This window comes from Pipistrellus hanaki (genome assembly GCF_964339955.1).
Source record: "Pipistrellus hanaki genome assembly, chromosome: 6".
NCBI classification, from domain to species: Eukaryota; Metazoa; Chordata; class Mammalia; order Chiroptera; family Vespertilionidae; genus Pipistrellus; species Pipistrellus hanaki.
This window is the reverse complement of record NC_140508.1, coordinates 60,520,743-60,544,602: the sequence shown is the minus strand read 5'-3', so window position 1 is coordinate 60,544,602 and position 23,860 is coordinate 60,520,743. Positions and strand designations below refer to the sequence as shown.

Here is a 23,860-nt window from a genome sequence, read left to right as displayed (position 1 = left end):
AGGTTTACTGTTAGGTTACATATAAAAAAAAAAAAAAAGCAGTAACATAATGCTTTAAACATACCCACCTGAGGTTATAGTTGAAATTCAAATATAAACGTGCTATTTGTCTATTCTTTGCTTGATCTTGAAATACTCATACCTTAGGTACATAATACCTTGATTTATATATTCCATATGTACATGAAATAACATAGAATAAAAACACCTCATTCATAACTATAAAGCAGTGCAATATATAGAAAATAAAAAAGTCCAGGAAGGGGAAAATAGGTAGTGGTCAAAGGGTACAAATTTCCAGTGATGAAAAAGCTCTGAAGAGATAATGTACAGCATGATGACTATAATTAATAATATTGTATTGTCTATTTGAAAGTTGCAACAGATTTTAACTTGAAGTTACTGAGAAGGGGGGGCCTGTGCACATCCTGTGCCTCAGTTCTCAGAGCTGCTATTACGTTGCTACGTGGTTGCTAAGGCTGAGCCATGGAACAAATGTTATATGGACAAATAGGAACTTTACTTCCTTCCTTGTATTTTTAACCACCCTCAATTGCATACTTGGAACTAACCAATCCTTGTAAAACTAGCCATCAATATTTCATTTGTATGAAAGAATTACTTTTAAGTAACTCCTTTAGCAATGCTTATTCTATTTCCTCCACTAGAGATTCATTGCACGAATAGGACTTCCTTCACCTGGCTTCACTCCCGGCCACCCGGGAACCTGCAAGTCCTCACTCCCAGCCAGAGCACTGCTCCTGTAGCTCTCTCCCACTCCGCATCTGCATCTGCAAATTAACCCACCATATTTATCAAGTTAATTTACATACTCACTCCTGATTGGCTGTGGGTATAGCAGAGGTATGATCAATTTACATGTCTATTATTAGGTAAGATTGTTAAATATCCAAGTTTCCCTCATCCCAACCAGCTGACTATGCAATTGCTTATCTTTTTAAATTTCCTTTGCATATCTTAACTTTCCAACAAATGTCTTTTCATTTGCTTTTTAGTCATTTAATAAACCCTCTTCTTTTAATTGACCTGTTCATATTTATATTCATTTGTCTATCAATTGTTCGCCTATGATTGGTTGATGTTTAATAATTATTTATGTGTTCTGTATACAAATCCTTGTTATATATGTATGCATTAAAAATATTTCATGTAAAAAAAAATCCTCACCCAAGGATATGTTTATTGATTTTTAGAGAGAGAGAAAAAGGGAAACATCGATGTGAGAAACATCAGTCAGTTGCCTCCATATGTGCCCCAATGGGAGGTGGAACCTGAAACCAAAGTATGTGCCCTGGCCAGGAATTGAACCTGCAAACTTTTTGGTGTATGGGATCATACTCCAGCCAACCAAACCACTCAGCCAGGGCACTAATAGTTTTTACTTTAAATACTAGAAGCCCAGTGCACAAAATTTGGGAAAATAGGCCTAAGTCATCAGTCAGACATAACTAGTGCTGCCACAGAAGCTGGAGAGGTTCCCACCACTGCCATTGCGCCTGCCAGGTGTGACCCTGGCTTCTGGCTGAGCGGTACTCCCCCCGGGGAATGCCATTGACCAGCAGGGGGAAGCTTCTGCATTGAGCATCTGCCCCCTGGTGGTCAGTGCACATCATAGCAACTGGTCAACCCATATATGCATGTATATGTCCCTGCGCATGAATCCGTGTGCCAGTAGCTCTCTGACACCCTCCTGTAGCTCCCCCCGTCCCTACCCCCATTCATCATAGCTTGCTGCCCTGCCCCCTCCTGTAGCTTTTCACTGCCCACTTGTAGTTCGCTGCCCCACTCTCCTGTAGATGCATGATCTGGTCGTTACACTGTTGGTCATTAAGCTTCAAAGTGTAACAGATAACTAGCACATTCCTCTCTTATTATATAGGATAGACTAGAGGCCTGATGCATGAAATTCATGCAAGAGTAGGCCTTCCTTCCCCTGGATGCTGATACCAGTTTCCCTCTGGACCTGGGACCCAGGCTTCCCTCGCAGCTCTGGCTTGGTCCGGAAGGACATCCAGTCTAATCAGCATATTACACTTTTGTTATTATAGATGAAAAATCTGATGTCAATCTCTTTCCTTTGTAGGTAACATGTTTCCTTCTTATTCTGGAAGCTTGTAGGATTTAAAACACTTTTTATCCTTGAAGTTGTGATTTATCAAGATGTGATGTTTCCTATCCCTGAACCCCCCTCCTTTTTTTGACTATTCCTCTTTGATCTATAAACACAAATCTTTCTTCAGTTAAAGATTTTTATTTAATTTAAAAATATTTTCTATTTACTGATATTTGTAAGATGAATACTATATATCTTGGGTATGGTTTTATGGTTTTTAAAAATCATTTTTCTTATTATTTCCAATGTCTTTTAAAAAGTGTTTTATATTTTGCTCTTCTCTTAGACCTCTCAGATCTTCAGCAATGCCCAGTGTATACTTTAGTCCAATATAGAATATTTACTTTCAGCAGTGATAATTATTAATTCTAAGGATTTTGCTAGTGTAATTTTTCACAGTAGCCTTTTGTTATCATGGTTAGTGGATCAATTCCTACCAAGAATCTCCAGAAATACTGAGAATAACTTACCCTTCTGCCTCCTATATTATTTAGATTCTCCAGGATCAATGGTTCTATTTGTTCATCTTGGCCCTTCTTGTCTTTCATTCAGTTGGTTTTCCTAAAATATCTAGATTTCTTTTCATATTAATATAGAGAAACTAGTTTCTTCAGCATTTTGTGGAAAATCTTTACAATAGGCTTCACTCTTGAGTTAGAGGCCTGTTCTTAGTGATCTGTGGTTCTCTCTAATCTCAGCCTTTTGCTAACACCGTTCGTTCCCTGAACAGGCTGAGCCTTACTTTCAGAGAATTTCTGGGGTTTCATTGGGATGAATATTTCACAATGGTTGCAGACCTCTCATATGTCTATTTTGGGTTGTTCCTCTGCTCTGCAATAATTCACTAATACAACTAATATATTTAAGAATTATACAAATATAACTTATTTATGTTACCTAGGCAAATAAGTAACATTAGAAAAAGACTTGCATTTTCAGAAACAAAACTCCACAGGTTTCATATTCCTAAACTGATTGAGAGATATAGCTCACAGATAAGGAAATACAATATTAGGTAATTTTATACTGTCTCATCTAAATTTTCATTTCTTTACCTCAATTTTCCTAAGTAAAGATTAGGTATTTTAATTCTATTTTGTAAGACGAGAGAAGTTATACATCTAGTTGGAAATAAGTATGCCATATAAGGACGTATTTTCACTTTATTTCTACAATACTAGATATAGGTAGATCATTAAGTTAATTTAGCGGTAAGCTGGGGAGAGAAGAGAATATATAAGTTGAAAATACTAAGTCTAAAAGAAAATCTACATAAGAATTAAAATAAAGTACAATAGCACTCTGTATACTCCCTCAATTAGTTATTACACTGTCTTTCTACTAAAATACCAGTAACACAGAAACTGATTCTAAAAATATAAATTAATCAAGATATTCAATCCCCCTCTGAAAATAGTGGTATCACTACAAAAATTTTGATGTCACTAAAGGAAACTGACAAAAATCACCCAGTCTTAGCTATTCCATCATAAATATAGATATTACATGAAGGTCCTTTCAGCCATGACTAGATAAAACATTTTTTTTCTGCAGGCAAGATGATATAGCTAAGGCCGAACTCATTTAAATGTATGCATATATAATTAATATTTTTAATTCAAAGCTCTTTGTATTTAAGGGTTCTGCCCAAATGTACCCTTTATAGAGTTTTAGTTTTAAATATTCAGCAATATCTCAACTATTATAATTATGTGACAGACTCACTTTAAGTTGCTAGGCACCAGTAGAAATTCAATTTTTAAGGAAAACCATCAAGCTAACATACTTAAACAAAAAACCCATTAGTTTTGGTATCTGCAATAAACAGTTTTACAAATTTTGTGCAAATACACTTGAAATTTCTTGACTACTATATTTACATTAATTTCAAAGAGAGATATTTGGCAGACTACTATTTTATAAAACATACAAAATGTAAAGACATTTATTAATTTGCAAACATTCCAAAGAACATCTTAGATGCAACCACAATTTCCCATATATTTTTCTGGTATATAAGCAAATAAAAAAAATAGAGAGCTATGTAATTTTTATAGATAATGATAAAGGGTGAATGTTTACAATATATGGTAGTTTAGGTATTCATTAACTTCTTTCCCTTTTTCTCCACTTAGCAAAATTTCACATAGATATTTTTCTTTAAAAAACACTCTACCTAGAATTAAAAATTCTTAAGCTCTGGAACTAGGTTTCTATAATTAATACACATAATACATGTGATACAATCTGATTTAAAAGTATTGACTTTCAAAAAAGTTAAATGAAGAGGTTTTGTTAAAGATTTACATTTAAGATATTTAAAGTGCACCATATGTCACAAAGCAGAGGATAAAAAGTAGAGCATGCAAAACACTATAATGGAATTTCTTTTAATTGGTCATTAAATAAAAGAATATCTCATTGTCTATCCATGCTATATGCCACCTCTCTGCACATAATAGATACCTAACTCCTTTTTCCTTTCTTCTAAGTACTGATTCCACAAGGATATGTGAAAATAAGAGTGCTAAGTACCAAACATAGTGCTTGTTGCTACTCAACAAGTTGAGAAATAGATTTAATCAAATATGTTGTTTATAGCACTGGTTAAATCAAATAAGTTTCTTGGGTTATAAATGGATTATAATTTTTCATACTAGGCCTAATCTTTTATCTAACATAGACTCTGGAATTGATTTTAAAATGCCATTTGGAAAGTAAGAAGATAAAATATTTTTACATGTTAAATGGAGTAATCTTAATTTTAGGTATACACTAGTACTCAAACTCCTTTTTCATTAAAATGCTCTATCAAGTTTAAATTTCTAATGATCAATTATGATATAGATAATAGATATTAATGCTCTAAAAACACCCTATGCAACTTCTTCCTGTAGTTTTTATACTTCTAAGGTTAAATAGTTTGCTCTAAAACTTATTAAGGTGATGATTCTTTTTCCTCATCGTTAAATTGTTAACATCACATAATCCATTTAGTAAAAATGTATGGTATATTTTGGTTTAAATAATTGGTTTTTGGAGCTCTTGAATTATTAACTGTCATAGTTCTATATATGCATGCATCAACACTTGTATTTCATAATTCCTGAAATATAAAACTGAGGAAGTGAATTTGTAAATATGACAATATATTTAAATAGTTACAACTTACTGTTTTAATATTAAGAAAATAAGGCTTCAAAATACTGGTCATTTTGTGTATTTTTTGACACACAGATGCTCTCAGCAAGCACCAGTTTCCTAATCTATTTTATGGTAGACTCTAAAAGTAGCTTGTCTGTTTATTATGATGGAGCATTTGAGCATTTTCTAGGTTAAGTCTAAGTATGCAAGTAAGGTAAGTTTATATCAACTACTTAATAAACAAGGCCAGACTATTAGCAGTCAAAGTAAGATAAGAAAAAGGTTAATAATTATGACAATGACTGGCATTTTCAAAACTGTCCACCAAGAACTCTGTTTAAGTAATAAAATCAGTGTCTGCAAACTTGTTAACAGAATCTCTACTCTGCCAATTAATGAATGTCTGAAAGTATGGGCAAGGACACTGCGTGACACAGTTACCCTCATCTCTACTATCATAATTATGCTTTATGAGCATGATCTCTGAATAACTGAATTCTCAGCATAATAGCAAGAAGCAGTTGTTTGTAGCAAATACTATTATTACATGGAATTCCTGTATAGGAATGCAATATTAAATGAAACGAAAAAGGGCAGAAGTTAAAGGGGAAAAGACTTAAGAATTATGCAAATTTAAAAGTGTCTTACATTTGTACACAAATAAGCTATATTAACCAGGACATGTATTCTTGCAACAACAGCGTAAATGTCTGATATGCACGACATAAAACTGCTATGCAGTGTGGTTCATGAACTGAGGCCAGTCTGCAAATTGTTTACTACAAATTAATGATGAAATAAGGATCTTGTACCAGAGATGGGAATTATGTCACTAGCACACTGAGTTCAGCTGACATGTTTTTTTTTGTTTTTTTTTTTTTTAGTATTCTTTTTGATGAAAGCAGTACATTTATATTCTGGCAAAAGTTCTTTATCCTGAGAATCAGCAATAGTTTGTGGAAAAGCTACTGAGTAGCACTGTCATAAAAGCATAGCACAGTGCCTAATGGAATAAACCACACTTAAATACTACATATATAACACCCTTTTATTTACTTCAAATGTATTAACTTCTTTGAAATTTATAGTCTTGACCTTATTCTCCTAACTTTTCAACACTTAAAGTGTATCTGTCACATGGATGACATGATATATCAGATAGGTAACAATACTATCAGACTTTATATACAAACATCTGTGGGCAGTTAATTCTCTATTAAATATTCTGAATTTAGATTGGATGGTGTTTGATAAAGTTAAGTCTAACAAGGACCTCATGTAAATTAAGCAATAAATTTGGGTATTTTCATCAGTCTTTTTTAGTAACTCCAAAATCTTTGTAAGATACTTACTGATGATTTTTGCATCATTCCTTGAAGGACTTTTGATCAAGCAATAATTCAGGCACTTTCACCATGTAGAAAATAAATATTCTGAAAAATCAACATATAGCTAATGAGCACATGAAACAATCTAAATAAATGGAAAAAAAATAAAAAGGTTCTAGAAGATGGTGTTCCACTCTAATTAAATATGTAAGTTCAAATAAAACACCTTTCTTCTTCCATGGGAAAAATCTGTTGCAGACCTTCTTTTTAAAAGAAAGTTTTATAACAAGACTCCTTTCCACAGCTACTGCTTTTTAAAGAGACCAGAGTTAGAGTTTGTAGCCACAAAACATGTAAAAATTAACATACCACATAAAATTTCTATTTTTTAAATCTTATTTTCTTGCTTTTTTATGGAAGCCAATGTAATTTCAGCTATCATAATCCTTATTTTACACAACACAAAGATGTTCAAATGACCTTCAGATTGTCACTGCTAGATGGATTTATAAATTATTTCAAAGTAGGAATGACAGTAGATTATGTTATTATCTACATTTTCTTAATAGGCTGTATCCTCAGTGCATAAACAATTCCCAACACAATGGGTGCTCAAAAATAGTTGCTAATAGAGCTGAACGAAAAGGAGAAAGAGGAGTATAGGATGACTATGAAGTATCCTATATAATAAAAAGGTAATATGCAAATTGACTGAACTGTGGAATGACTGGTCGCTGTGACATGCACTGACCACCAGGGGGCAGATGCTCAGAAGCCGGGCTCATTGCTGGCAAGTGCAGTGGCAGTGGCCAGACGCACATGTGTCAAACACAAGGCCCGCGGGCCAAATCCAGCCAGCCAGGCCTTGCAATGTGGCCCGCACCGCGCTGTCATCACTGCACTCCGCTGTCAGTTTATGACATTGTCAGTTTATGACTGTTCAGTAAACCATTCGGCCCGCGATTTAGGCTGGATTTTAGATTTTGGCCCCTTCTCTGATTGAGTTCGACACCCCTAGGCCAGAGCCTCTCCTGCCTCCAAGGCAGAGCTAAGGATGTCTGACTGCCGGGAAGCGGGCCTAAGCCATCAGTCAGACATTTCCCAAGGGCTCCTGACTGCAAGAGCGTGCAGGCTGGGTTTAGGGAACCCCCTGAGTTCACTAATCTCATACACCAGGCCTTTAGTATAACATAAGTATAGCTGATTTATGTTACCACTGAGAGAAAAAACAACAACAACAACAACAAAAAACAACACACACACACACACACACACACAGAGAGAGAGAGAGAGAGAGAGAGAGAGAGAGGAGTGTAAATAGAGAATCAAGTTCCATTCAGGTACTCTTATTTCTGTGGAAATCTTAAATGGTAATAGCCAGAGGGGCAGCTAAATATATAGGTTTGAAAGCTTAAGAAAAATGTATGGAATAAAGAGATATCTGGAAGGCTTCACCATATAGATGGCAGTTATAAGTGTGGGTGGTAAGAGAAGAGGGTCCAGAAAGTAAAATTTTTAGAAAAATCAACACAGGGGAGTATGTGAAGGGAGTAAGGGGAAAAATGAAGATGAGATTCTAGAAGGAAACTAAGAAGAAACAGTCTGGAAAGCTACACGAAAGCCAGAGAATTATGCCTCAGAAACCAAGACAGAAGAATTTTAGGAAGAATATGGTCAACACTGTCAAATTCTATAGAGACTGAGAAGACAGTTAAGGGATCTGGCAGTTAGAACATCTATACTAATAAAAGGGTAATATGCTAATTAGACCGAATAGACCAGATGTCTTCTGGACATCCTTTCAGACAAAGCTGCAGCGGCTACAAGGGCCGAGGGGGGCCTGCAGCTCCAGCGGCCGGCAGTGGCAGCAGCAGCAGCGGGGTGATGGGGCGGCGCCTTCCCCTGATCAGCCCTGTTGCCTCCTGCAGAGGAGGAATGGACCCAAGCTGTTAGTAGGACAGCCCCTGAGGGCTCCTGGACTGTGTAAGGAGGCAGGCTAGACTGAGCAACCCCCCCAACCCCTGCAGTGCACGAATTTTTCATGCACTGAGCCTCTAATGTTAATAATAATGATGTTAGTAAACACAGATTCAATAGAGTGTAATACAATGCACTTTAAGAAGGTTCACTGTAAAGGGAAGGGCATAAGGTGCTAAATAAACAGGGATGCAGGGTAAGGGAAGATTCTGAGTTGTATATTTATGTATACAAAAATATTATCACATGATTGTGTTCAGCTCCCTTCCTTCCACCCAAATCACCCCCTTTCTCTGCCAGCCACCACCCCCACACCTAACACATGCCTTATTAGTAGCCTGACATACATTCTTTTGGATTTTCTCCATGCTTATAAAATTTTGTACAAATATATGAACTCAAATGAACATACATATTGCTTTTTAAAACATTGTTCATATTACAAAATTAGGTATTATAATTCTTTATCTTAATTTTTAAGTCAATATCTTATGAAAATCCTTCCAAGTAATTGGTATAGCATTAAGATATATTTTTTCATAGTTATACAATAGCCTATCATGTGGCTTTATTCATCAATTTATATAACCAATGCTCTATCTGACTATCTATTTATGCTTTTTCTAGTCAAAACAGTGCTATAATAAACACTGGATATTCCCAGAAGTGACTGATAGATCAAGGTGCATAAGTATCTTTAAAAATGTTTTTATAATAAACTTTGAACTTAACATAGTAGACAGAATATTATATTATATTGAACCCCCATGTACCCATTACTCAGCTCCAATAGCCATCAATCTTTGGCCAATCTATATCCTCTATTCATCCTGCTACTATATCATTGTGAAGCATATCCCCATTCAAGTTATTTTATCTAGAAATATTTCAATATGTATCTTTAAAAGATAAAAGCTCTTGTATTTCACCAGCTGTTGTCAGACTGTTTTTCAAGACTGTAACAATTCACACATACCTCCCTTTACCCTTTCTCCTATTAGTTAACTAAGTTTATAAGTTGTTGGTTTATTCTTCCATTATTTTTTAAAATTTTTTAATTAAAAAATTACAATTTACATTCAATATCCTATATAATGAAGAGGTAATATGCAAATTAACCCTCACAAGATGGCTGCCTACAACCAAGCTAGCAGAGGGGTTAGTGAGGGAGAACCAAACGACTGAACAAGCAGGCTGCGTGGGGTGACCAGGCCAGCAGGGGAGGCAATTGGGGGCGACCAGGCTGGCAGGGGGGGATATTAGGGATGACTAGGCTGGTGGTGGTTGGGGGAAGGACAGTTAGGGGCAACCAGGCTGGCAGGGGGTGCGGTGGGGTGGGTGGATTAGGGGCGACCCACCCTTTAGTGGGCATGAATATCAGCAATTTATGGGGGGTAAATCATGAAAATAGGGCAATGGCATCGTGACTCCATTTACAAAGAGGACATGTAGCAAATAATAGGTTATTAATTCACCAGTCTTACTAACTAGCTAGCATTATTCTAAGGTATTTAAGCATTTTAAGTACTATAAAGTAGAAGTAAAATGTTCTACTAAACATTATGTCAAACAAACAGTTGAATATAGATTATCTAAAACAAACCTGTGTAACTTTCATCATCATCAGATAAAGGCACCTCTCTTTTTAGTAGCAGTTCCAACTCCTCTGTTTCTGCGACATCCACTGGACGTTCTCCATGTTTATTAGCTTGAAATGGATTTGCACCATGACGAAGTAACAGTTTCACTATCTGAATTAAATAGTAGGAAGATTTAGTTACTTCATACTTGTGTCATTTCAACCATTCCTTGATAACATTCATAACATCATTCTGCTTCCATTCCTTACAGTGTGTCTCTTCTAAATCATGATTACTCTCTTCAAGTTCCATTTTCATTGCCTTCCCCCATCTGATGATCTTACTTATAAAAAGAAATTTCTTCCTTAAAATTTAAACTGGGCAATTTTAGCAGTGAATCTCATCAGTTTCTTCCCTTTTCATCATATATTCAGCAAATTATTTATTAAGAACCTATTAATAAGCACTGCTCCAAGTTCTGAAGATAAATCTATAAACAAGAATGACAAGTTCCCTGGCTTCATGTAATACGTACAGTTGACCACTGAACAGTCCAGGGATTAGGGATGCCAACCCCCTACACAGCTGACAATCCACGTATAACTTTTGAACCCCGCAAATCCTGACTACTAATAGTGTACTGCTGATCAGAAGCCTTACCAATAATGATCAATTAACACATATTTTATATATTACATACTGTATTCTTATCATAGAATAAGCCAGAAAAAAAGAAAAATTTATTAAGAAAATCTTAAGAATTGGTCAAGATTGGCAGCAAAGGAAAATATGGTACTCATATCCTCCCACAACATTATCAAAATTACTACTAAATTACTCAATAAGCAAGAACTACAAGTGTTCCCCTTTCAATCGGGAATAAGACAGGGATGGGTGTCTGCTTTCATCACTCTTAACATAGCACTAGAAGTCCTAATTACAATAAACAGATAAGGAGAAACAAAGACATCCAAACTGGAAAGGAAGAAGTAAAACTGTCATTATTTGCAGATGACATGATACTATAAATAGAGAACTATAAAGATTCCACCAAAAAAGTACTAGAACTGACATATAGATCAACATAACAGAACAGAGAGCCCAGATATAAACCAACGCCTTTATATTCAATTAATATTTCACAAAGGAGGCAAAAACATACAATGGGCTAAAGATTTCAATAAATGGTGCTGCGAAAATGGGACAGATATGTGCAAAAAAAAAAATAAAACTAGATCACTTTCTTACAACACACACAAGAATAAACTCAAAATGGATTAAAACTTAAATGTTTGACCTGAAACCATAAAAATCCAACAAAACATAGGCAGGCAGTAAAATTTCAGATATTTCTTGGACAATATTTTTTTTTCCTGACATATCTCCTCTGGCAAGAGAAACAAAAGAAAAAAAATAAACAGAAGTAAATCAAACAAAAAGTTTTTGCATAAAAAAAGAAAGCCATCAACAAAATGAAAATACAGCCCACTAAATGGGAGCACATTACTTGCCAATACAACTGATAAGGGCTTAATATCCAAAATATAAAGAACTTATACAACTCAACATCAAAAAAAAAAAAAAAAAAAAAAAAAAAAAAAAAAAAAAAAAAAAGAAAGAAAGAAAGAAAGAAAGAAAGAAAGAAAACACTCCAAAAACAATCCAATTAAAAAATGGGCAGAGGACCTCAATACACACTTCTTCAAAGAGGAGATATGGATGACCAATAAACATATGAAAAGATGCTCAATGTTATGAAATGCAAAATAAAACCACAATGAGATATCACTTCACACCTATCAGAATAGCTATCATCAATAAATCAACAAACAACAAGTGTTGTCCAGGATGTGCAGAAAAGGGAACTCTCATGCACTGTTGGTGGGAATGTAGACTGATGCAACCACTATAGAAAGCTGTACGAAGTTACGGCAAAAAATTAAAAAAAGAACTGCTTTATGACCCAGCAAGTCCACTTCTGAGAATTCATCTAAAGAAACCCGAATCAAACTCACACTAATTTGAAAGAACATATGCACCCCTATATTCACTGCAGTTATTTACCATAGATAAGATTTGGAAGCAGTCCAAGTGTCCATCAGTAGATGATGGGATAAAACAGCTATGGTACATTTACACAATGGAATACTACTCGGCCATAAAAAATAAGAAAATTTTACCTTTTACCATAAAATTTCACTCATATGTGGGATCTAATGAACAAACTGAACTGACAAAGCAAAACAGAGACAGTCTCATAAACATAGAACTGATAGCTCTGGGGTGAGTAGGCTTGGGGAGTAAAGGGACTGAGCAAAACAGGAGAAAAAAAGGAGAAAGAACTGACCTGCCAGTGTGGCTATGTGGTTAAGTGTCAACCCATAAATCAGGAGGACAGGGTTTGATTCGTGGTCAGGCCACATACCTAGGTTGTGGCCTCAATCCTCAGTGTGGGTGTGCAGGAGGCAGCCAATCAATGATTCTCTTTTATCATTGATGTTTCTATCTCTCTCTCTTCCTTCTTTTCTAAAATCAATAAAAATATATATTTTTAAAAGAAAACCTATTTGGAAAAATAGTGATGGAAAACTTCCCTAACCTGGTGAGGAAAATAAACACAGAAATCCAAGAAGCACAAACAGTCCCAAACAAAGGTCCCAAACAAAATGAACCCAAAGTGGTCCACACCAAGAATGGTTTAGCTCTGATATTAACATGCCAAAGGTTGAAAATGCAAATAAAACTTAAAACCCAGTATGGTCCATAATATTACAGCAAAACTAATAAACATGATGTTTAGAGATACCATTAATTTGTGAGCACATATAATCATGTTTGAGTATAATACCATGTTTTTATTATTATACAAATAAACCATCTGAATATATTAAATAAGTAATGTCAGCTAAAATGTTGGCATAAATGTTATATATATAGGAATCATTAAATATTAACAACTAAAAAAAGATAGGCAGTATGACACTGTACAATTTTTATTGTAAGTAAAATCCACTTTAACCACTGTATCTAGTTGTGTGACAAATGGCCTGGAAATAAAATTTTGCCAACCTATATAATTAATTATCAAATTAAATAAATTTTATGTAAATATAATACTAAACCTGACTATGATAGGAATTAACAGGTCAAAGGCAGATAAAAAGAAAAATAAAATACAGATGAGCTGATCAGGCAATGAGTGAAATATGATAAGAGAGTGTATGAGTAAGAAGCAAACAAAATTACTCTGGGTTGAATTTATATTTTGAAAATGAGTATTATTGATTTTTCTATCATACTTACATCTCTATGCCCACTACTAGCAGAATCATGGAGTGGAGTGTCATCATCTAATCCTTGTGTGTTAACATCTGCTCCAGCTGCTATAAGTATCTTAGCAACATCATAATACCCAGCATTGCAGGCTTCATGCAGTGGTGTCCAACCTAAAGTTAGGATATTAATTTAAGCATATGGTTCACTAAAATGCAGTAATAAATGTTATATATAGAGGGATCATTAAATATTAACAAGTCTAAAAAAAGTTAGAGAGCATGTCACTACAATTTTTATTGTAAGTAACATCCACTTTAACCACTACATCTAGCTATTTTACGAATTGGCCTTATAATAAATATAATTACATATATGTATGTATATATATTTCCATGTATATAAGCATGTATTACATATTGATTCTCAATGCACATAGTACAGAAAGAAAAAGGAGTGACAAACAAGAAATAAATACCTGGGAACATCACTAATCTTACAGAAAGTTCATTCATGATATTTCCATTAAATCTAAATTATTTGACAAAATATTAAACATTTACACTTATCCAATAAATATAAACTTGCTAAAATTTATAATCATCTGACTATAGAAAAAATAGAAAAATGAGGCAAAAGTTAACCTTGTAAGGGTCTTTCATTCAGCAAACAAAAACCCCTTTGTTTTAATGGCTTTCATCTATTAAGTCAATACAATATTTTCTGAAATTAATATTTATTTAAACTGGAGTAACTTTATCATTTTCATTACTTTTATATTAGAAGAAAGTTATATGTTCATGAAAGAAAAATTAGAAAACATAGAAACTACAAAGCATAACCCTAGCTGGTTTGGTTCAGTAGATAGAGCGTCAGCCTGCAGACTGAAGGGTCTCGGGTTTGATTCTGGTCAAGAGCAACATGCCTCAGTTACAGGCTCCTTCCTGGCCCAGGCCTGTTTGGGGCTCATGCAGGAGGCAACCAATCGATGTGTTTCTCTCACATCGATGTTTCTGTCATTCCCTCTGTCTAAAAATCAATGGAAAAATATCCTAGGGTGAGGATTTAAAAGCAACAAAAATCTACAAAGCACAAAATAAGCATTACCCACAATTCCAACACCTAGATACAATAATTTAAATAATTTCACATAAATCCTACTAGCTCTATCCCTCTCATATCTATAATTTTAAAACAAAACTTGGAAGGTTGTTTAACCCGCTTCTTTTACTTACTACAATGAAAATAACCCGCATGTCACTTTTCTACAATATAGTATTATACTGATTGAACATGCCATAATTTGTTTAAACAAGCTCCTATTGCTGGACATTTAAATTATTTCTAATTTTTAAAAATTACAAACAAATATCCATATTACTAAATCTTTATGCACATTCATAATTATACAATTAAGATAAATGCTAGAAAGTGAATTGTTAGACCAAAGAAAAAATACAAATTTTTTATTTCCGATAGATGATAATATCAAGTTTAAGTTCATTCTTTAAAGTTGATATTGTATATCACCCTTCCCCTAATTCACACCCAATAGAGAAATAAATTCCAGATGTATTTAAGTAGGGATATGTGTAAAAGCAAAACACAAACAAAATTTGGAAAAAAAGAAAACATAGGGATATGGTTTTATGATTTAGGAGCAGAAAATACCAAAGAACCCAAAAATGGAAATAATAACTTATATGATTATATTAAAAACTTTAGTACAATAACACTAAATTTGTTACAAATTAGTACAATTTCACAGTAATGAAAATTCAAATGTGGTCACAGAAAGTAAAAATCTTTACATATTCAATAATTAAAATCCACATTAATATGAGGGCTCTTACATATTAATACTACCAAACATAACAAAAATGGGCAAAGAACTGGATCTCACAATTCACAGAATACAAGAAATATTCACTGTTATTACTAAGAAAGTCCAAATTAAAGATCTTTTTTTTCAATTGCTAGAGTGCTAATAATTATATCTATAATATCTACTTTTAGTGAATATGTGGGGAGGGAAAAAAGCTCTTTGTATAGTACTCTTGACGGTAGGGTAAACTGATAAAAAGATTTTTCTGGAGGGTTATGTGCCTGTATTTCAAATATTTTAGGATATATATTCCCTATGATTCAGCAGTTTTTCTTCTAACTGGAATACTGACAATCCTTCCACCATAACTATACACAAAGATATTTCTACAAGTGTTCACTAAAGTATTGTCCATATAATGCATACAGTTGTTGAAATGATTGAAGTAGAACTATTTGTATGTACTGATAAACACATTGAGTAAAAAAAGGCAGGTTGTAGAACTAAAGGCTGACACAAATATTTGAGTAATTAAAATAAAATGCCACTGCCCTAATCAGTATAGCTCAGTTGGCTGGAGCATCAACCCAATCAACGAAAGGTCTTGGGTTTGATTCCCAGGCAAGGTACATATCCAGATTGTAGGTTCGATTCCTGGTCAGGGTTCTATTGTTCGTTCGTGTTCTCTCATATTCTCTCTCTCTCTCTCTCTCTCTCTCTCTCTCTCTCTCTCCCCCCCCCCTCCCTCCCTTCCTCCTTCCCCCTCTCCAAAATATAACCCTAAAGATTAAAAAAAAAACACCACATCTCTTTACAGTCCTTTATGTTCAAGTTAATATCTTGAAAGACTTATAAATTAACTACTATGAAAACATTATATAACTCTAATTCACCAAGAATAAACCTAAATAAGATTTTAAGAAATTTTTATAATTTGTCAACTAAAAAATAAATTTAATATTAAAAAAAAATAAATTTAATTATTGACATGGAATTATAGTGAAGATCAGGGTTTTATGTACACAATCCAAAAAACAGTTCTGTAATAAAGTGTGGTTTTAGAATTCTCTGTCTTTTTTTTAATAAAATATATTTTATTGATTTTTTACAGAGAGGAATAGAGAGGGAGAGAGAGAGTTAGAAACATCGATGAGAGAGAATCATCGATCAGCTGCCTCCTGCACACTCCCCACTGGGGATGTGCCCACAACCAATGTACATGCCCCTGACCGGATTCGAACCCAGGACCCTTCAGTCCGCAGGCCGACGCTCTATTCTAAATTTTAGTTCCTGATAATTAGTATTTAATTATAGGTCTTACCTGCAAAATCTTTCACATTCACATTTGCTCCTAAACTTATTAATTCTTTGACTTGTTTCACATCTCCTCGAATAGCTGCCATGTGTAAAGGAGTTTCACCACGTTCATTTCGTTTATTAACTTTATCTTTTTGTCGAGATGAGGAACTGGGAGTTTTCTTTTGGGCTGGTGTTGTTTGTGATGGATGATTTGGTGTGGAATCTATAAGAAAGGAGAAAGTAAAAAATTCTAGGCTAAATATTTTGTACATTCATTTAAAGGCTTTTATAGAAAATGTGCTAATTTCTGGAACAGGAAGAATATCTTCTCACCCTCACAATCTAAAACTTGACTTGGATTTTACCCAAATACATGAAGTAGATTTTCCTTTAGGATTACCAAATATTGCATGAGCCAATTTAGAAAAAATATTTTATTCTATCTATTCATAAAATTGGTCTAAAATGAATAATAAAGAATCAGGCATGCATACTAAAAGTGTCTGCTCAATGAATACTTTGAAAAAACTGCTACTATTCTAAGACCCAAATGAAATGACATTAAGACTAGAGACTCAGACAAAATATTGGAGTTGTACTCTGATATTAAGTACAAACTAAGGTCTTGAATGATTTTACTATGAAAATGAAATTTAACAACTATAAGAAATAGGAAAGGTTGGGGAAAGGCCTTTAAAAAAAAAAAGTGCTTTGCTATGATTCTCATCTTCTGATTTGTTTCAGTTTCTCTATCAAAAACAAGAATGGTAAAGTAGATGATGTTCAATGTCCTCTCCTCCACATTTCATAAATACTGGGGGTAAAAGAAAACAAAAACTAGTTTCTTAATCAGTTAAGGATTTAAGACATATGTATAACATTAATAATTAATTCTAAAATTTACAACTATTTAAAAGATACAACTGCTCTAAGATAAGAGTCCATGGAAAATAATTTTCTAGTGTAGTTAGAGCACTAATGTAACATCATTCTTTCCTCAATAAGAAAAAAAGATTAAAGTTTACCTTTTGACTTTTAAGGTACATTTTGTTATTATAAATTTCCCATCTATATCTATAACATACTCTCCATAAGAGGAAGGACCTTATCTATCTTATTTATCACTACACCTTGAGGCCTTAGACTCGGCACATGGTACTCACACAATATTTGTTGAATGAATAAATGAGTTTTATTGCAATTTTTATAGTCAAGTTGTTTATTAAGAAAACTAATTGTTGAACTTCTTAAAAATAAAAGGACAGCCTTTTTAATTCACACAACTTGCAAGGAATTTATTAAAATATTGTTAGCCATGCAAAAACAGTAATCACACATACAAGTAGTACTATCCATAATGGCAAGCAGATAAAACATAACAAAAACATGGAAAATTAATTATGAAACAGATAAAACAATGAACCCCAAACTCCAAGTATATCAATATGCTGATGGCAAATAGTTTGATATTCCTAAAGCTTTCCACTCTAATTCTATATTCTCTATATATAAAAGCCAAAGCAACCATTATGATCAAATGATCAGAACGACCAATCAACCAGTCGCTATGATGCACATTGACCACCAGGAGGCAGACATTCAATGCAGGAGCTGCCCCCTGGTGGTCAGTGTGCTCCTACAGCCAACCTCCTGTGGTCCCTCCCCCCCCAGCTGACTGGCCAATCCCCCATGGCCCTTTCCCCCTACTCCTCCTACTGGCCAACCTCCTATGGCCCCTCCTCCCAGCCGGCCCCCCTGGGGTACTTCCCCCCTGGCTGGCTGGCCCCCCAATAGGTCTCAATCACTGGCCAGGCTGAGGGACCCCACCTGTGCACGAATTCATGCACCAGGCCTCTAATATATTAATAATGTTGACTAAGATATTTCCTTGAATAAAAACAACCTATAACAGACCAATATTTAAAAAATGACCTTATTTATAGTTAAAAACAATCTATAACAAAAGATAATAATATATTTACAAGCTTATGGCTAGTACATTTCTAGAAGAAATTGTTAATAGTTATTGTCTCTCAAGATAGCAGGTTATTAAGGAAGAACTTTAATTTAATGTCTTATTGTATTTGCTCTTTAATTTATTCTAAGGATAGAAGTTCATGATATAAAAAATAAGTTTTAAAAATTAAAAGTCTTTCCATCTATTATATCTGATTCAAAGTCAATATTTTACAAAAACATTTCAAGTTTTAACACTGTAAAAAATCTTTAACTTGACTACATTCTTTACCAAGGTAGGGTTTGAAAGGTGGGACAATAACCAAAACCTATTCTACTTTAAAACAGCAAAAAGCCCTAACATTTTTATTAGTGAAAGATATTAGGTATACTCATGCTTTGATACACAAACTCTAGAAATTTTAGCATGCTAAGTTTTTTTTTAAAAGAGCCAACACAGGAAAAGTTCGCTGGAAAAATTGTGTCTTTTTTAATGTACTTCAACAAGGTCTGGTGCTAACCAAAGTCTTATGCAAAGATGCCTTGAATTTAGAGCTAAAATAATTTTTTTCTATACACAAAAGTGATGTACTTTCTTGTATCACTCAATGAGAATTATACAACTCAAAACTTTTCTTTTGTGTTGTTAGCTGTCAGAATGCACAGCAAAATTCAATGCTTAAAGTAATAATTATATCAGTCCACCTATCTGAGTTCCTTTTAATAAATTAGCAGGTTGTTTGGTTTGTTCCATTTTGTTTTGGTCCTGATGGTAAGGCATTTTCAATTATTTCTGGGGGCACAGTACTTGAATAAAACAAAACAAAATACACACTTCCTTAACTGGAAGTGTGAAATGAAATAATGAGATAAATTTACATAACATACTGCAGATATTTTTTCTTTTATAATAACCTAGATCTTAAATAATAAAATAACAATAAAACATGTATTAAACTCTTATTTCTAAAAGTAATAATATGATAAGATCATTAGTTTATCACCAGGATGCTAGTGAACTGAAAAGTAAATTATAAACCTAGAAGCAACTTTATAGAAACGGGGGTAAAAAATTTTTCAGTGAGATAAAAGTACATAGTTCAGCAACAGATTTCTCAAGTTGACTAACCAATTTCTAAATTGCTCATTTTAATTGACAAGTATTTACTGAATGTCCACTAATGCAAAGATCCCTTCTCTTGGGTAGTTTCTCATCTAGTGGAGGATACAGACAATAAACAATTGTCACACAAATAAATGTATTGGGTCGGCAGCTAAGTAATTGCGGGTTTCACACATATATGGCTTCAGTTGAATTTTTGGTTTGCAGACGTAGTACAAATGTAAAACACATTTTGTAATTTGATAGTTGGACATTCAGCTGTTAATCAGTAAAAAAAGTTTTTTGATCTGTTTTGTAGTTTTCGTTTGGCGTTCGTTGAAAAATGGAAAATCAAAAGGAACATTTTCGTCATATTTTGCTTTTTTATTTCTGCAAAGGGAAAACGCATCGCAAGCTCATAAAAAGTTATGTGCTGTTTATGGTGATGAAGCCTTAAAAGAACGGCAGTGTCAAAATTGGTTTGCCAAATTTCGTTCTGGTGATTTTTCACTCAAAGATGAAAAACGCTCTGGTCGTCCAGTTGAAGTTGATGACGCCCTAATCAAAGCAATAATCAATTCAGACTGTCACAGTACAACACGTGAGATTGCAGAGAAGCTTCATGTATCACATACATGCATTGAAAATCACTTAAAACAACTTGGCTATGTTCAAAAACTCGATACATGGGTTCCTCACGAACTGAAAGAATCACAGTTAACGCAACGCATTAGCAGCTGCGATTTGCTAAAGAAACGTAATGAAAATGATCCATTTTTAAAACGACTGATAACTGGCGATGAAAAATGGGTTGTTTACAACAATATCAAGCGGAAAAGATCGTGGAGCAGGCCAGGTGAACCAACTCAAACAACATCAAAAGCTGATATTCATCAAAAGAAGGTTTTGTTATCAGTTTGGTGGGATTACAAAGGAATTGTCTACTTTGAACTCTTACCACCCAACCGAACGATCAATTCTGATGTCTACATTGAACAACTAACGAAATTAAACAATGCAGTTGAAGAAAAGCGGCCCGAATTGACAAATCGAAAAGGTGTTGTATTCCATCATGACAATGCAAGGCCACACACATCTTTGGTCACTCGGCAAAAATTAATGGAGCTTGGTTGGGATGTTTTGCCACATCCACCATATAGTCCTGACCTTGCACCATCTGATTACTTTTTGTTTCGATCTTTACAAAACTCCTTGAATGGTAAAAATTTCAATAATGATGATGATGTCAAATCGTACCTGATTCAGTTTTTTGCTAATAAAAACCAGAAGTTTTTTGAACGTGGGATTATGATGCTGCCTGAAAGATGGCAAAAGGTCATTGATCAAAATGGGCAATACATTACAGAATAAAGTTATTTAGTTCCATGAAAAAATTGTCTTTGATTTTCTTTTAAAAATCCGCAATTACTTAGTTGCCGACCCAATAGTTACAAACTTATGCTACAAGAAATTCTGACTAAATCTAGGAATAATAAAAATTTAAAGTAGCTAAAAATAACTGCTACGACAGGCTGGAGTTGGAGGACAACTAAGAGTAAACATGAACTCAGTGATGGTAAATTTCACCTGGACTGTTGTCTCTTGCTGTCATCTGCATAAGAAGTGCCATCTGCTTTCGCTCTGAGAGTGGATAACCAAAAAGAATGCTAACTGGTGCGGACTTCTTATTTCCAGCTTCCTTTTTAGTTTTCTTCTTTTCTGGACCTTCTTTCTCTGGAATTATTAATAAGTATATAAGAATTTGAAACAAATGTAAGCACTCAAAAGCAAAACTCTAGGGGGAAATTGGGGGACATCTATAATACTTTCAACAATAAAGATTAAAAGAAAAGCAAAACATAAGATGACTTTTTAAAAATAGATGTTATACATGTATATGGAAACGTGTGTATGAACCAACAATAGGGAGATGAAAGAGTACCACACTTTTATTACATTACACAATTTTCTTCCTAAATGCTTTTAAAAAAGTTATTAATTCTATTGTTTTCAGAGAACTAATAACATCTGGAAATTTACTCTAAGTAAAATTTGTATTTTAATGATTTGTTCTATTAAAAGTTAACTTCAATAACATTTCAAACATTCCTTAGTGTTACATCTTTGAAACTTGTCTTTCACTATAATTTTACACTTTTTAATTATTGGTAAGTCAACATAGCAATGCTCCTTCAAATTACTTCCCTAGTTTCACTAATGATTTATACAATCTTCTAAAAAGATAAGTATATGAGACAAGTCTCATCACACAGAGCTATTACTGATTTAAAAAACACTACTGAATCACTTTATTCCAGTCATAGGAAAGTTGAACAAGAAATGTTAAAGTTAAAAATGAACAAATTAAAGAGTCTGTGTGTGTGTGTGTGGGGGGGGGGGGGGAAGGGGGCGGTTAACAGAGATCTGGCAAAAATTCAAAAATGTCTAAAGATTTTTCAAAGCGATTTGATCTGTCTTAAGGTAGTTCTAAAGTTTGCTATTTGGGAAATTCTTTGGCAATACAAACAGTATTCCCCAATAATTAAGATATGAGAAAATTAAGATGGAACTGGATTCTACAGGTCAGAGATACAGATGTCTGTTCTTTTTTGTTGGACTTTTCTGAGAGTTAATTCAGAAGGTCCTATAAGAGCTAATGCAGCCCAGCCAGTGTGGCTCAGTGGTTGACCATTGACCTATGAATCAGGAGGTCACAGTTTGATTCCAGGTCAAAGCACATGCCTCTATTGTGGGCTTGATCCCCACTGTGGGGCATGCAGGAGGCAGCCAATCAATGATCTCTTATCAGTGATGTTTCTGCCTCTCTCTCCCACTTCCTTCCTCTCTGATTTTATATATATATATAAATTTCATTTTTTAGGAAATAATGCAGATGGTCAGCCTATTAACTACTGAGGCATCTATTTCTTGGGAAAACCTATACAAATTATCTGGGATTTATTGATCCAGATTTTAGGATCTTGAAGAGGTGCTACAAAAATAAATAAATAAAAATTAAAAACAAACTTAAAAGCAGCAAAAATGAGTGGAAGAAGAAAAGGCTTATTCATAAGTAGTGTGGCCAGCAGCTAAACTACTCTAGGAGATAGCATTTATTAATCTAGCAAGTCTCAAGAAACCAATAAAAGTTTGATACTAAACATTAAATATTACTTATAGCATAGAACTTAAAAGTAATGCTTCTTGCAGTGTGCCACTTAATTAAAATATACTGGCATCGTAATGATCTAGAAATTTGAGTTCCTAATATTTAAACTCCTCTGTCCACAAACCACTCAAAATTCAATAGCTCCTACGTTGGCTCTTTTGTTGATATTTGATTTTTTATAATAAAAATTTCAAGCCCAGCCGGTGTGGTTCAGTGGGTGAGCGCCAACCTATGAACCAGGAGGTCACAGTTTGAATCCTGGTCAGGGCCCAGGCCCAGGCCCAGGTTGTGGGCTTGAGCCCTGTTAGTGTGGGAGGCAACTGATCAATGACTATCTCTCATCACTGATATTTTTCTCGCTCTCCCTTTCCCTTCCTCTCTCTAAAATCAATAAAAAACAACATATATTTAAATTTTTTTCAAGATTTAAGTCTTTATTGAATTCTTAATATATTATCTTAATTTTCCTCATTTCATTATCATTAATGATCTAATTTAGTATAAATCCAGTTTCAGCAAGGTTTCATCTAACTTTTTACTAATAATAGTACAATAATTAATTTTAAATGTGACAGAAACTACTGGCTAAATATTAAATATTTTATAAAGCACTTAACAGGTGTTTTAGAGAAGCCTATATGTTTCTGAAAGATATACTTTCTCCTAATAATGTTCTGCTCATTTTGGTTCTCTTTTATTATTTCTCTTAATATATCTTCCCTACTTTCCTTAACATTTTCACACTGTAAAATATTTTATTTTTAAAATACTTTATTTTCACCTAAAAATAAAATATTTTGCAGTGTGAAAATTTTCTAGAAAGTAGAAAAGATATATTAAGGGTAGTAAGTAAAATCTAGTGATTGGAGGAAACAAAATAAAGAACACATAATATCTGGTCTTAAAATAATTTCTAAAAATTTTGGGGAAACTTTTTTATTTTCTCATTTGCAAAACAATTGATTATTTTTTATTTTTATTGCATTTTAATACAATGTTTTAAAAATTACATTTTGAAAAAGAATACACAAATTGAATATACTCCAAATATTCAAGCAAATCTTTGAATTAGA

The 23,860-nt window shown here is 33.8% G+C and overlaps 1 protein-coding gene across 6 annotated transcripts in view; it reads right to left on the bottom strand.

Annotated features, from left to right (window-relative positions):
* ANKRD12 (ankyrin repeat domain 12) overlaps positions 1 to 23,860 on the bottom strand; it is an 88,076-nt gene that overhangs the window by 23,717 nt on the left and 40,499 nt on the right. For 5 of the 6 annotated variants that reach the window (XM_084887743.1, XM_084887746.1, XM_084887747.1 and 2 more), the window contains 4 exons: positions 21,206 to 21,352; positions 16,583 to 16,783; positions 13,467 to 13,609; positions 10,187 to 10,334 (listed from right to left, as the gene is read on the bottom strand). In XM_084887743.1, the coding sequence (XP_084743869.1) occupies positions 10,187 to 10,334; positions 13,467 to 13,609; positions 16,583 to 16,783; positions 21,206 to 21,352 (639 nt within the window). Of the gene's footprint in view, positions 1 to 6,630; positions 6,712 to 10,186; positions 10,335 to 13,466; positions 13,610 to 16,582; positions 16,784 to 21,205; positions 21,353 to 23,860 lie in introns of those variants that run through there. The other variant, XM_084887748.1, reaches the window with a different exon arrangement.